This window comes from Myotis davidii, unplaced genomic scaffold (assembly GCF_000327345.1).
Source record: "Myotis davidii unplaced genomic scaffold, ASM32734v1 scaffold75, whole genome shotgun sequence".
NCBI classification, from domain to species: Eukaryota; Metazoa; Chordata; class Mammalia; order Chiroptera; family Vespertilionidae; genus Myotis; species Myotis davidii.
The window spans coordinates 1,357,709-1,371,619 of NW_006286977.1; the positions used below are offsets into that span (position 1 = coordinate 1,357,709).

At 37.3% G+C, this 13,911-nt stretch overlaps 1 protein-coding gene across 2 annotated transcripts in view; it reads right to left on the reverse strand.

Annotated features, from left to right (window-relative positions):
- Positions 1 to 304: 304 nt before the first annotated feature.
- The window catches only part of SPO11 (SPO11 meiotic protein covalently bound to DSB), a 14,082-nt gene continuing 475 nt past the window's right edge, over positions 305 to 13,911 (reverse strand). The window contains exons 2-13 of one of the 2 annotated variants that reach the window (XM_006758842.1): positions 11,967 to 12,080; positions 10,639 to 10,727; positions 10,171 to 10,237; positions 9,838 to 9,946; positions 9,172 to 9,255; positions 8,030 to 8,066; positions 7,595 to 7,704; positions 5,393 to 5,492; positions 5,053 to 5,090; positions 4,080 to 4,156; positions 929 to 1,040; positions 305 to 424 (exon numbers count right to left, since the gene is read on the reverse strand). In XM_006758842.1, coding sequence (XP_006758905.1) covers positions 305 to 424; positions 929 to 1,040; positions 4,080 to 4,156; positions 5,053 to 5,090; positions 5,393 to 5,492; positions 7,595 to 7,704; positions 8,030 to 8,066; positions 9,172 to 9,255; positions 9,838 to 9,946; positions 10,171 to 10,237; positions 10,639 to 10,727; positions 11,967 to 12,080 — 1,057 coding nt within the window. The remainder of the gene's footprint in view (positions 425 to 928; positions 1,041 to 4,079; positions 4,157 to 5,052; positions 5,091 to 5,392; positions 5,493 to 7,594; positions 7,705 to 8,029; positions 8,067 to 9,171; positions 9,256 to 9,837; positions 9,947 to 10,170; positions 10,238 to 10,638; positions 10,728 to 11,966; positions 12,081 to 13,911) is intronic. The other variant, XM_006758843.1, reaches the window with a different exon arrangement.

Here is a 13,911-nt window from a genome sequence, read left to right on the forward strand (position 1 = left end):
TAAAATAGAATCAGGAGCATGGAAACATGGAACAGACTGACGAATCGGGTGTAGGAAGAGGGTAACCAAAGAACTTATCTGCATATATGCATTATCTATGGACACAAACAATAGAATGGTGAAGGCTTGGGGCAGGGTGGGAACCTGGTGGAGGGGGGTAATGGGGGGAAAAAAGGGACATCTGTAATATTCTCAAACAATAAAGATTTTTTAAAAAAAGAAAATGTTTTTTTCCCACAACAGTATTCTACTGAAAAAAAACTTAGAATCCTCTTGAAATTGTAAGATACATTCTGATACATTTTTATATCCACCCTCCAAATTTTAATTTGTTAGGTAAGTATACTCTGGAAAGATAATCTGATGATAGGAAGGTCAAAGCTTGAATTTCTGCCTTCATTTTAGAGTCTGCCATTATTTCCATCTGTCAATAAAAATAAAATATAGTCATACCAGAGTTCTTTGCTACAGTTCTGGCAACTCAACAAACTGGTAAATCTAGACGTGTTTTATTCTCCAAAACCATGGACAATAGTCTTTAGAGTCAGCCAGAATATTTTAGAGCTGCAACAACTAAGAATATGAAGGGACTAACCAGTATGGATGCCTTCAATAACCAGGAAAAGTCTGGCGTCTTTCTAACTACTTTCTCTTCTTTTTTCCTTTCATAAACTATGATACAGCCATAGATAATGGGTACATAACTATGATGAGGATAAAAATAGAACAGGTCCACCCAGGTGATCTTATCTATTAGCATCCATGATTTGATGTTTCAACATCATGTATTATCAAACAATACCCACCTTAGTTGTTGGTTACATAGATTTCAAGGAGGATGTTTTCAAAATATTGTGTGAATGACTGCTACTATAGTAAAAGGCAATCAAACATAAAGCACTCGAATTTAAAAACAACAACAACATACTTCTTTTCTCCAAAATGGTTGGCAAGTAACATAAGGTCTCTTCAGGATACTGTCAAGTTTCATTTGGTCCCGTTTTGTCAATGGAATTAAAGTATCTTTAGGTATATTTAACCTAGAAAAAAACAAATGAAAAAAATTAGTAAAAAATAGTATTCCCGCTATAAAGCCTCTCTCCACACAGAGTTCTCTCTCTCTGCCACTTGCTGCTGTGCCAGTAAGGGGGGGTAGGGGAGCCAAACCTAGGTTTGAAATAAATGACTCTTTGCTTTTGCATCGGACTCGCTGGCTCCCTGGTGGGCCCTTGGGAATCTTGAAATCTGGGCACAACACTATCCATGGTTTTCCGTATACTAGTATAAGCAATCCTTGCCTGGCTGGCATGGCTTAGTGGTTGAGAATTGACCTATGAATCAGGAGGTCAAAGTTCAATTCCTGGTCAGGCCATATGCCTGGGTTGCAGGAGGCAGCTGATCAATGATTCTCTCTCATCATTGATGTTTCTCTCTCCCCCTCTCCCTTCTTCTCTGAAATCAATAAAAATATATTTTTAAAAAACCAACAAAAAAAAATAGTATTCCTATCACTTGAAGGTCATGTTTCATTCATATTTACAGTACTATTCCAAGAAATTCAGAAATTATGGATAAGAAAATTAATACAGATACACCCTTTAAGTCCAGAATTTTGGGGTTCTGGCATGTCCTAGACCAAGAAGTGATCAAGTTCACAGTGGAAGTCTGTTCTAAGTTGTTGGTTTTCTTCATGCCATACTCACAGGATGATAGGAAGACAAACATTGGTTATATAACAAATGATGCCCTGGCTGGTATGGTCTCAGTGGTTAGAGCATGGCCCGAGCACTGAAGGGTTGAGGGTTAGATTGCCAGTCCAGGGCACATAACTGGGTTGCAGGTTTGATCCCTGGTTCCAGTAAGGGTAAATGTGGTAGGCAATCAATGGATGTGTCTCTCAGACACATTGATCTTTCTCTCTCTTTCTCTCCCCCTGCCCCCATTCCCTTCCACTCTCTCTAAAAAAATCAGTGGAAAAAATATCCTCAGGTGAGGATTAACAAAAAAAACAAACAGCCTGGCTGTGGTGGCTCAGTGGTTGAGTGTCAACCTGTGAACCAGGAGGTCACAGTTCAATTTCTGGTCGGGGCACGTGCCTGGTTGCAGGCTAGGTCCCCAGTGTGGGGCATGCAGGAGGCAGTCGATCAATGGCTCTCTCTCATCATTGATGTTTCTATCTTTCTCTCCCTTTATCTCTAAAATAAATAAAAATATTAAAACAAACAACAAATGATGATAGCACTAACATCACATATATGCACACCAAGGCAGCTCCAGAGCTCCACAGTTTTGAGCAGGGAGATCCAATATGTGTGCCACAGTGAGACTCACTGTGGGATTTTAGTTTCCACTGAGTACTTGATTCTTTGTAATCACTGAGGATTTTCTGGTCCATGGAAGTTAATCATTTTTCACTTAAGTGCAATGTATGCACACACATACACGCACACCTACCTAGTTTTAAATTTAAAAAAGTAAAATACAATTTTATCTTCTATGTGTTTAAAAAATAGACCACGAGAGGTCTGGATTTATGGTGTGGACTACTTTTGAAGTCATAAATCCTGGATTTCCTGGGAGAGCTCCAGTCTTTTTCAAAGTCCCCATAATTATGACCACTTGCCAGTGGCAGCGCATGGAAAGGGTGACAATTTGATTGAAAGGAGGCCTAGAGGATTTCCCTTGAAGCCATGTTTGTGTAGCTACTACACTGTTTTTATCTCTGATTGTACATTTACTTGGAGTGACTTTTGACGGCACTAAAGGAATTATGAGTCACAGCAAGTTTTTCTCCAAGTCCTCCACCTTAATACTTATCAGATCATTTGTCCTAAATTTGTGTTAGAAATAATATCCATACAAATACATCTCCTTCCTAAGGGATTTGGACCATGACATATTACACTAAACTGAACAGAACTTTGATTCACTAGAGTATAAATATTCAAAGATCAAAAATTAAATGTTTTCTCTTGTGCCTTGTTTTATAACAAGTGGCAATCACCCCAACCCTGTTCATATTCCATATTTAGAAAACAAGTGCCCATTACCAAAGTTCACTCACTGTTTAAAGAAATCCAATCCACATGTTAAAGTTCATTCTCACTGGCCAATTATAGTAATAATTAAATATTTTAAAATATCCCACTAGCAGAAATGAATAAGTGATTGTCTTATGCTGAGGGACAGGTGGGTTTTTACTCTCCAGGGAAAGCAAAATCATTAACCCATCCAGAGGGCAGGCAAAGCCTGGAAAGTGTGCATACCCTTTGACCCAGCCATCCTGGGAATTCAGCCTATGGGACTCATTAAAGCTGGAGGCAAGATTCAGTTACAAGAGGGTCCATCAAAGCGCTATCAGAAGAGATTTGGAAACAACCCAAACCTCTGACTTTGAGGGATTGGCTGAGCAAGCACATGTAGAATGTGAACTCAGTAATATAAGACATTAAACTGAGGCTGGGGAAGAGAAATGGATTTATTGATAGGGAAAAGTGATCTCAGCATGTTGTGTGAGAAAAGGAGACTACAAGGTAATATTAGAGTATGAGTCCATTTTTGTGAAAAGCTATAATTATGCACAGAAAATAATCTACAAGGGTAAAGCTGTTAGTGAATATTTTTTTTCTATAATGAATGTATATATTAGATGTGATAAACGAGGTTCTCAAACTGTATGAATTCTAAAATTGAAGTTTTTTATGAAATTAAAAATTTAAATCTATGATAAAACTGATTCATGTCAAATGATGTTGTCAGTGATGACCATTTAACCAGATTCAATGTCTTACGCTTTCCAAGTATAATAAATTTCAAAATATTTTAATAGTAAAGGCAAAACAAAAAATGTTTTCTAGCTAGCTGAAGGTTCAATTAACCAAATTCATTTAGGCAGTTTAGTAGTTGAAACAGAAACATTGATGAATTTAATTCATAATTATATAGTACTTAGTCACAGTGAACAATGTAAATAAAAGGCATTAAGGACTTTTCCCTTGTAGTGTGACTTTTGAGGCTTATTGTGACATATTACAATGAGTCATTATTTTAAAGATCCCAGTTTTACTAACCCATCTAACCTTTTAATATCTGAAGGGAGGAGACCAAGCCATCTAATAGCTGGGACTGTGAGATTATGTGCTTCAAAAGACATAGACTAAAATAAAGAGCAAAAGTGCATTAGGTAAAGCTAAATTTCAGAGAACTTGCATACTCATTTTTGCAGCCAAATTTTTTACTTAGCAATAACAAACACTAAAGACTTCATTCCTCAGAGCCCGCAGAAGTGAGAAAATCACCGAAGTTTCGCTGAAGGATTTCAAACTGCTCTGTAGTATTTCTGGATTGATTTTCTATAAAGTAAAGCTACAACGGGATCCCCCTGACCTGCACTTATTACTGTATTACTCTGATTTCATATCTCAACACCTTGCTCCCACATCCTTTTCATCTGCTCTAGACATAGACGTCAGGGACACGACACTCATGGAGTGCACCAGTGGCCCCCAAACTTGACTATGCATCAGAACCACTTGGAGGGGCCATGCCCAGAGACACGGATTCAGTAGGTCTGGAGAGGGGCTGAGATTTGCATTTCTAACAAGTTCCCAAATGACACTGATGATTCACTAGTGTGGCCCAGGGCCACAATTTGAAAACCACTGGTGTATGATAGTTGCAGACTCTAGTGGTGAAATTGGTCTTTATGGTGGGGGAAAGGGAATTGGCTAGGTCAGAATTCAAGGCTACATATAATGTTCAGAGTATTTTTTGCGATCAGACAATGTTGTTACCCTGAGGCCCAAGGTTACTTCAGCGGCCAGAAGAATGGATAGTAATACCTCCTGTCCACAGCTAATCACACTCTGTCATCTGTGGTTGCACTGGTCATGCTGGAAGCTGGACTCACAGCCACAGAAACAGACTGGCCCTAGACCAGGACAGTAGCTCCCCGGGAAACTAGTGAGGGACCACCACTTACTAGGGCTGATAAGTAAATGCAGAAATAACCCCAATGAATATAAAATAAAACAGCAACTTTTCTCTACTTACCATAGATCCGTACTTATAAATGCACATTATTTCTATGCCTGTTAAAAGAGTTAACTTTAAAATTAGACTTCTTGTCTATTATAGGTTAGATAATTTGCACTCTCAAATTATGTCTAACATCTGAAAATTTTATTTTCGTGGACATTACCAAAGAAGAATTTATTGTTCAGTTTAATATGGCTAAAATAGCAGTACATCACCTCAAATGGTAACAGTCATTAAGTTTAATCTAATAATCATATTCTTTCAAAATATTTATGGAAGTGTTCTAAGAGCAAAACAACACAAAACTACAAATATGATTTAATTCTAACTGTTTCAAATATAAACAATAAATCACCGTGTGGATCAGCATCTACAAGAGTGAAAATGGGGATGTGAAATGTGTCCCACAGCTTCTTGACTAAAAGTCTGGTGTTCAGATCAGGCACTCCCTTCCCCTAAAAGCAATGTAAAAATTATGCATTTTAATTACAGTAGACTGAAATCTATAAAACAATATCCTTATCTTACCAATCATGTAAAAGTTAGATTCCTCACCTTAAATTTCAGATGGTGGAAGACTAGTGTTGACTGAAAAATGCACAATATGTAAAACAGGGTGAAAATGCCCATCTACATTCATACCTTTGATTCAGTTACTCCAGTCCTGGGAAATATTTCAGTAGAAACAGGAATAATGAAAATTCTACATACTTGACGGTGTTCACTGCAGTGTAATTTAAAATGACAAAAATACTATAAATAGCCAAAATATCTAACAACAGGGACATGGAGAGGTAGCACTGCACAGTGGTGATATATGTACCAGGTGCGGGGCCAGCAACCTGGGCTGGCATCTTGGCTCTGCCACTTTGTAGTATGAACCTGAATTAAGTCCTCAAACCTCTGCGGCTTAGGGCTCTGTAACACCTTACAAGGTTATAGAAATTATTTAGTAACTATAAAGCACTTAGAAGAGAACCTGGCTAAACTTTAGGATTTAATAAACCTAAGTGGTGGAATATTATGAAGTTATTAAATACTAGAGACCCGGTGCACAGATTTGTGCATGGGTGGGTTCCCTCAGCCTGGCCTGAGGCCTCTTGCAATCCGCACCCCAAGGGATGTAGTAGTGCCCGAAGCAGCAGGCGGCCAGGGGTAACTCAAGCCCAGGCCAGGTGCTGTGCTGCTCCCGCTCATCCTGGCCCGCGGCACCTGCTGCAGAGGCGGGAGGATCATGCTGCCACAGCTGCACTTGCCAAGCATGAGCCTGGTGTCTGGCAACCATCAGTCAGCTGAGCAGCGCTCCTGCTGTAAGAGCACACTGACCACCAGGGGGCAGCTTCTGCATTGAGCGTCTACCCCCTGGTGGTCAGTGCACATCATAGCAACCAGTTGTTTGGTTGTTTGGTCATTTGGTCACTTAGGCTTTTATATATATAGATTGTAGGAAAGTAGCTTACTACTTAGCAATAAGTGAGAGTAGCTTTCTACTTAGCAAATTGGCCCTCTGACTCCAGAGCTCTCCCTCTCCATCTAGTTCAGCGGTTCTCAACCTGTGGGTTGTGACTCCTTTGGCGGTCGAACGACCCTTTCACAGGGGTCACCTAAGACCATCCTGCATATCAGATATTTACATGACGATTCATCACAGTAGCAACATTACAGTTATGAAGTAGCAACGAAAATAATTTTATGGTTGGATCACAACATGAGGAACTGTATTTAAAGGGCCAGAAGGTTGAGAATCACGGCTCTAGTTGATGACGCTGCCACAAGAATCCTCATCATTTCCTTTCTCACCAACCCCAAACCTTCTGTTTGGATGCCACTAAGTCAGGATGCCTCCTTGGGTGTGGCCAGGCCTCCCAAGCCTCCCTACAGCTGCCTGACATCCTGCTTCCTCTCCAGGACAGCTCTCCTCCTTCTACAAACACAGCTCACAAGCATCACAATTACTGTTAATCTAATAAGGCAGAATAATTTTGAATAGATGAGCTTTTTTCCCTTTATAAACCTAGGTTTTTATAAAGCAGGAGAAAGCCAGGACAGCAGAGGGGAACCTGATCTATTTTGTTATTCTGTCATCATTCCACCTACCCACATCCCAAACTTCCTTTATTCTAATCTCTTTCTTTCTTACTCCAGCCCATATCATCCATCAAGTTTTACAAACTCCTCCCACATTACCCTGTTGCAGGAAGTTTACTACCCTTTGCTAACTGATGTCTATAGTTCCCTGTGTGTTAACTCAATGTAGTCTCCTGTGTTCTTTAAACATTTAGCTTTTTTAAAAAAGCAGGTTCCTTTTGACTGACTTGATGAAATCACTTGGTATACAAACCTGTATGAGGAAAACGAGGAGTAGCTCTTGTCCATTCAACCCTGCCCCAAGCTCCGCTGTTACTGTATTACAGTTGAGACAAGTAGCCCTTGCCAAGTAGCATCATACTGATAAGAGAATGTTGTCCAAGCTGTATAGATGACATCATAAACCCCTCTTATCAATCACCAAAGTACTATGCTAATCTTGGAATTGTAGTAAAGGTATATAATATACCGTAACCATGATGCATGGAGACATTTTGTTGCAAAAGTTGTCATCTAGCAGTCGCTGAAATGTTGCATCTTTTTCTACAATTAGTAGAAATTTCCCATTTGTAATTAAATCTGTGAAGTTAAGGCAAATTTAAGGAAAGAGTATTTAATTTAGCCAGTAACTAATAATGGTGCCTACAGACCAATTCAACAGCAGCTAGAGTTGTAGTATTTTTATTTTATCTTGAAATATGTAACATATCTATTCATATACATAGTTGTCTGTCTCTCCTAATGGTGAGTTCCTAAAAGAATCCTGTAGAAGGGACCATGGAGTGTTCATCTTGACCATTATAGGGTCTAGCTTGTTGGTTACATATCAGAAAGCTTGATTTACCAAAGTAACGAATGCATAAACATTCTAGAAGTTTAAATAGTTTTCCCATTCAAAGGATACTCCGAATTCCTTGAATATTAGATGGCACAGCAACAGCCTACATTAACAAAACAAGACAGTTTTTTAGATACAAAGAAAGTATAACTACATTATAAAATTTATCACAAAAATCCAATATTTTCATTAAAAAAAATATCTGTCATCCGAAGTTTACACCACAGTAAGAAAACAATAGGAAACAGATTTATTCTTCAGTAAGAAAACAGACACACAACCCAAACTACTTTCCAGAATTTCTTGGAAACTTTGGGGAGATGTGCCTTAAAGGGCAGACATGGATGGAGAGACTTCCTTCCGCAGGTTCTCACAGGCATCAGCTTCCTCCTTCCCAGACTGGTGAGCTGGCCCTTTCACACCGCTGTGCTTGTTTAGTACTGCAGGCCTTCTATGCACCAGAGCCGAGCAAAGTAGTTTAGGTTTAAATAAGTTAATTTCAGAACCAGAAAGCTTTATGAAGATTATCTAAATAACCATGCTAAAAGGGTCAAGCCACACTCTACCTGAAAACAACAGTACATTTTTGAAAGAAATGTGTACATTTATTTCAATGACATTTGACAAATGACATATTTTAAAACTATACCTATTAATATACTTATTCATCCTTCAGTTTTATTTTGTTTTTGTTTTGTTAATCCTTACCTAAGAATATTTTGTCCATTGATTTTTATTTATTTATTTTTTAAATATATTTTATTGATTTTTTACAGAGAGGAAGGGAGAGAGATAGAGTTAGAAACATCGATGAGAGAGAAACATCGACAGCTGCCTCCTGCACATCTCCTACTGGGGATGTGCCTGCAACCCAGGTACATGCGAGAAGGAGAGGGAGAGGGAGGGAGCGAGGGGGAAAGAGAGAGAAACATCAATGTGAAACAAACACATGGACTGATTGCCTCCAGCAGGTGCCCCAACCAGGGCTGGGATTAAATCTGTGTCCCTGACTGGAATCAAACCCTAGAACCTTTGGTGTGTTGTGGGCTGACACTCTAACAACCAAGCAAGCAACAGTAGCCAGGGCCTTCGGTTTTATTGTAAAATCTTAAGCTCCAAATTACATAACAAGCAGGAAATAAAATACATTTCTAAAACAAGGGATCTGAAAGGGAGTTAAAGTATGTGAAAACATTAAGGATACTTACTGTTGCACAGCTACAATTTACTTTGGTGCCATCTTCCTCTATATACCCTAAATTGCCAGCAATTAAACCCTTTGATGTAGATAACTAAAAAAAAAGAAGACATATTTGAAGACTTTTTCATGACTATATTTTATGCTTCAAATATGTACATTCCTTGTGTACACCTGCTAAAATATATGTATTTTTAGCTCAGATTGTAATTTAAGAGATAAAGGAAAAATATATCAGAGTATTTAGGATTGAAAAACATTTGGTAATTCATCTATTTTGGTTCATTCATCCAAGGAAAAACATTGAGACTAGATATTTAAATTTATAGTGAGAAAAATATAGTATCAATATTTATCAAAAGAAGGCACAGATCACATTTATATTTTATTACAATTTTTATACAAACATTTTGTCTTAAAATAAGATGCTTTGTCTGGCTGGTATGGCTCAGCGGTTGAGCGTCAACCTACGAACCAGGAAGTCATGGCTGGATTCTGGGTCAGGGCACATGCCTGGGTTGGGGGCTCAATCCTTAGTAGGGGGCATGCAAGAGGCAGCCAATCAATGCTTCTCTCACATCATTGCTGTTTTTCTCTCTCTCTCCCTCTCCCTTCCTCTCTGAAATCAATAAAAATATATTTTAAAAAAAGATGTTTTGTATTAAATGGTACTTACTATATGTAAACACCTCCTTGGCACTTTTAACATACAGGAAATGTCATTGATGATGCTGTCCACAACAGTCTGGTTACCAAAGAGCTGGCTATCAGTGTAATATATGTCTCTATAAAAATTTAGAAACATTTTTAAATTAACCATATTCTCTTTGAATATAACAAGGATTAGAGTATTATTTAAAGAAAGCTTTAACTGGATGAAACACACATATAAACAAAGTAATCTATTACCTATACTCTAGTTTGACGGAACTTTTCAAAACATATAATGAAAGTCAATTTAAGTCTCACATTGCATTTTAAAAAGTAATTTACCAGAAAGTATACTTACCTTTTGGTTGCATAAGTGTTGCTCTGCACTAATTTATAAATCATGGACAATATTTTAAGAATTAGAGCTGGAAAAAAAGATGCAATAAACAAGTTACTCATCATTTCTCTGACTAATTCAAAACATTTACCTGTTGCCAGTTACTTTCCATAACATTACAAAACGTAATCTTTCCAAAACAGAAGTGTTAAATACAGAATATAATTGCCTGAAGAATCAGATAAAATTAATTGCTCAATGAACAGCAAAACTGAGAGAATACTTTTCCACTGAGTCATGTACCTTGAAAATTTATTTTGGAATTACAATTAACTTCCTTGGTTAACGACAATGCAAAATTCTATACATTTATTTCAAGTACAAGGGTGGTCTATGAAAGAAGAAGTAAAATTATTTAACTAGGAATAATGAAAATCCTTAAGATAACCAAATCCATTTAATCCTAAAAGCTAAGAAAGATTAACTTACCAAAATTTTTAACTGATTTTAGTGAATCACTTTTGATTTTTCTTGTGGTACAATGAGATACCATGTGAAGACCCACAGAATCTTCAAATCTGTCATTTTGTTTAAAGCAAGGGAATAAAAAGAATTAATTTCCGAATACCAAACAATATACACTTAATGGCCTCGTCTGCATATAATTTAAATCCACATTTCTTTGTAATGTAAACACTAAAGCTTTAGGATAATCTGATTATAAGCTTAAATAATTCCAGGTGATAATTGGGTAACTGGTTTTGTGACATATAGAGGCACTAAAAAAAAGTGTTTAAACTAAATGAATTATAGACCTTTGATTACGATGTGTGTCTGTGAATTTCTTTCCTGGGAAGACATTTAGTGTATGTGAATTACTTTCAAATATTTCACAATTTTATTAGCATTTTGATAATTTTAACAATTTATTCACTTAATAATGTTACTCAATTTAATAAGTTTTGAAGTATTTAATTTCTGATTTACCTCCAAAGTTACATTAAATGAAATGATTTATATTAGGTTGTTAAATTGAACTACCAAGCCTGCCCTAAAGGGGGCAGAAAGCATCAGGCAAATAGGCCGGTTGTCAGGGGGCTTCTTACTCACTTTGCAAAATATGATTCAAAAGCTTACATTTTATATTAATTATATTAATTACAAAATAACAGTGACACTGGGTCTCAAAATTACTTTTATTCTGTTTCTATAACTCACTGATAACTATTTTTATAGTGTTTTTCATTACTTAGTGGAAAGATTCTACAGGCTGAGGACCTCGAAAAAACAAACTATGTATTTAGGTTCCAGGATTTCAATAAAGTTCTTCGTTGATTTTACCCACTGGGACACATGCCTTAGCAGGGGAAGATCTGTTGGGAGAAAGAGCCTTTGAAACATGCTCTATGTTGAGGACACATTTATTTTGGTCTCCGTATCAGGATTAGTTGTAGGTCCCCTGCACAAGTGGTTTACTTTCTCAATATAGATGAGAATCGCCCCCTTCGAGTGCTGGGAAGCTTAGATCTCAGTTTGCAGCCTATTTTTAGCAGAACTGTAAGACTTTATCATATGCATTTTGAACTCTAACCTCTTTCAGAGCTCCATTCTTTCTTCCTAACATTATTTTCCTTTTGCCTTATCTTTCTCTCCTACTTCTAGTTTATATAACCTGCCTAAACGGTATGTATTTTGTAAACTTCCTCATATCCTCTTTGGCATGGTAAAAGCAACAAAAAAATGAAATCTGACTAGACCTCTAACTTCAATAAATTCAAATAATGACATTTACAAATTTTAAAATGCAAAATGCCCACTTTATATTTTCCCATCGTGATCTGTTGTCTATCGTGAATGCAGGTGCTTCGTTTCTTGCCAAGCTTGTGATTACATCTTGGATAACCTTTTCTATAGATGCAAGAACCTCAGAACTGAAACAATAAACACACTATGATTCAGTCTTAATTCTAAATTACGTCTTTACAATATGTAACATTTCCTCAGATCAACATGGAAATCATTTTTTGTTTCATTGGTTGTTTCTGAAGACTAGGTAACCCATGTCAATAATGACATCTTTCACTAAATTCTAATGTCAGTACTGCATGAAAACAACATTACTTACAGTGGTTACTTAAGAGAAACTTCACTTGCTTGTAATTTTACTTTTCAAACAATTACCTACTGAAGTAGTATCTCGCTTTTAGATTAATGACTAGACAATACAACTTATAAATATACTATAGGCCCGGTGCACAAATTCGTGCTCGGGTGGGGTCCAGCCAGCCCGCCTGGATCAGGGCCAATTGGGCTGGGCTGGGGGGAGGGGACACAGGCGTTTGGCCAGCTGGCCGGCCCCGCCCCGCCCCCTGGTCAAACTTCTGGTTGAACTCCCAGTAGATCTGGTTGAGGGGACAGTTTGCATATTAGCCTTTTATTATATAGGATTTTAATCTACTTTTCATGTTAACTTACTTAAATACAAATTCATTGGCTTAAAATAATACTGTTTCAATTAAAAATGATGTCATATTGATTTTGATTTTAAATTTTTCCCCCAAAACTGCAGTGCAAAAGTATTTCAAAAGAAACACTTCTTTTTTTGTAGCATATTTCCCTAATTGATATCGTGCCTTAGGTCAGCCCATTTGAGTTTCAGTGATACTAAGAAGAAAAAAACGTTTTAATCACTACTACAAAAAGACTTGGCAACTCTTACGCCACTTTACAGCAAACTTTACAGCAGTTTTCTGCCAGCTGACTTTTAATTTCACACACCATCAGCTTCAAAAAAACGCTGTTCACTTACAAGCACAGTTAGCATATTGCCTAGGATGGAAAATAAAATCTAGCCAATGGGCAAAATGTAGATAATTCTAATTTCCACTTGCTATCTTTGGAAACGCAAGTATCAGAAAATAAATTTTAAAACATTTAATATTTTCTAATCTCGACAGGTAGAAACTGACTCAAATATCTCATTAGTCTTTTTCAGTTTGAAAAAAAAATTGCAGGACAATACTGTGACCAACTCTGAGATACAATCAGATTAAATTACATCTTAAATGTAAACAAGGGACTTCCACTCCCTACTTCCCCTCATCCTCATAAATTCTCCCTCAAACTAAGTCCTTATGTAAAAAATGGTTTGCTTGTGGGTTTTTCTTTCTTTCTTATCTTGTGTGTGTGTGTGTGTGTGTGTGTGTGTGTGTGTGAGTGATAGTTGGTTGGCTTACCAAAAAAACCCACAAAAAACAAAAAAAAATACCAGCCATTTGCTTGGGCTGAAAAAAACTGCCGATAAACCAGAAGAGCAGATCAAGGAAGCAAAACAACAGCGCATTTGAAGTAAAAGTTGGCAATAACAAACATATTTTCTGTAGTTAATTCCAAGTTGGGTGGCTGCAGGATCGCTTTAATTGATCTTATCAGCACCACACTCTGAGCTTTATTGATATTAAAATCATTTAAAATATGTGTCCTGTCTTCACTTCCAAGAAAACTGTCGTTTTGCTATAAAACACTTAAAATGTGTTGGCTTCCTTGTTCTCTTTTATAAAACACACTTAGAGTGAGAATTCACATTCATTTTCTCTCACTTGCTTTGAGAAAAAAAATCCTGAAAACGGAGGTGAAAATGTTTATCCCCCCAAGTTTTCTTTCTTAACTGTGCCCTGAACTTCCCGACCCAGAGGATCTCGGGAGACCGGAAGCCCAGTGGGGGTGCTCCCAGAAGGGTCCAGAGTGGGAACATTCTAGAAG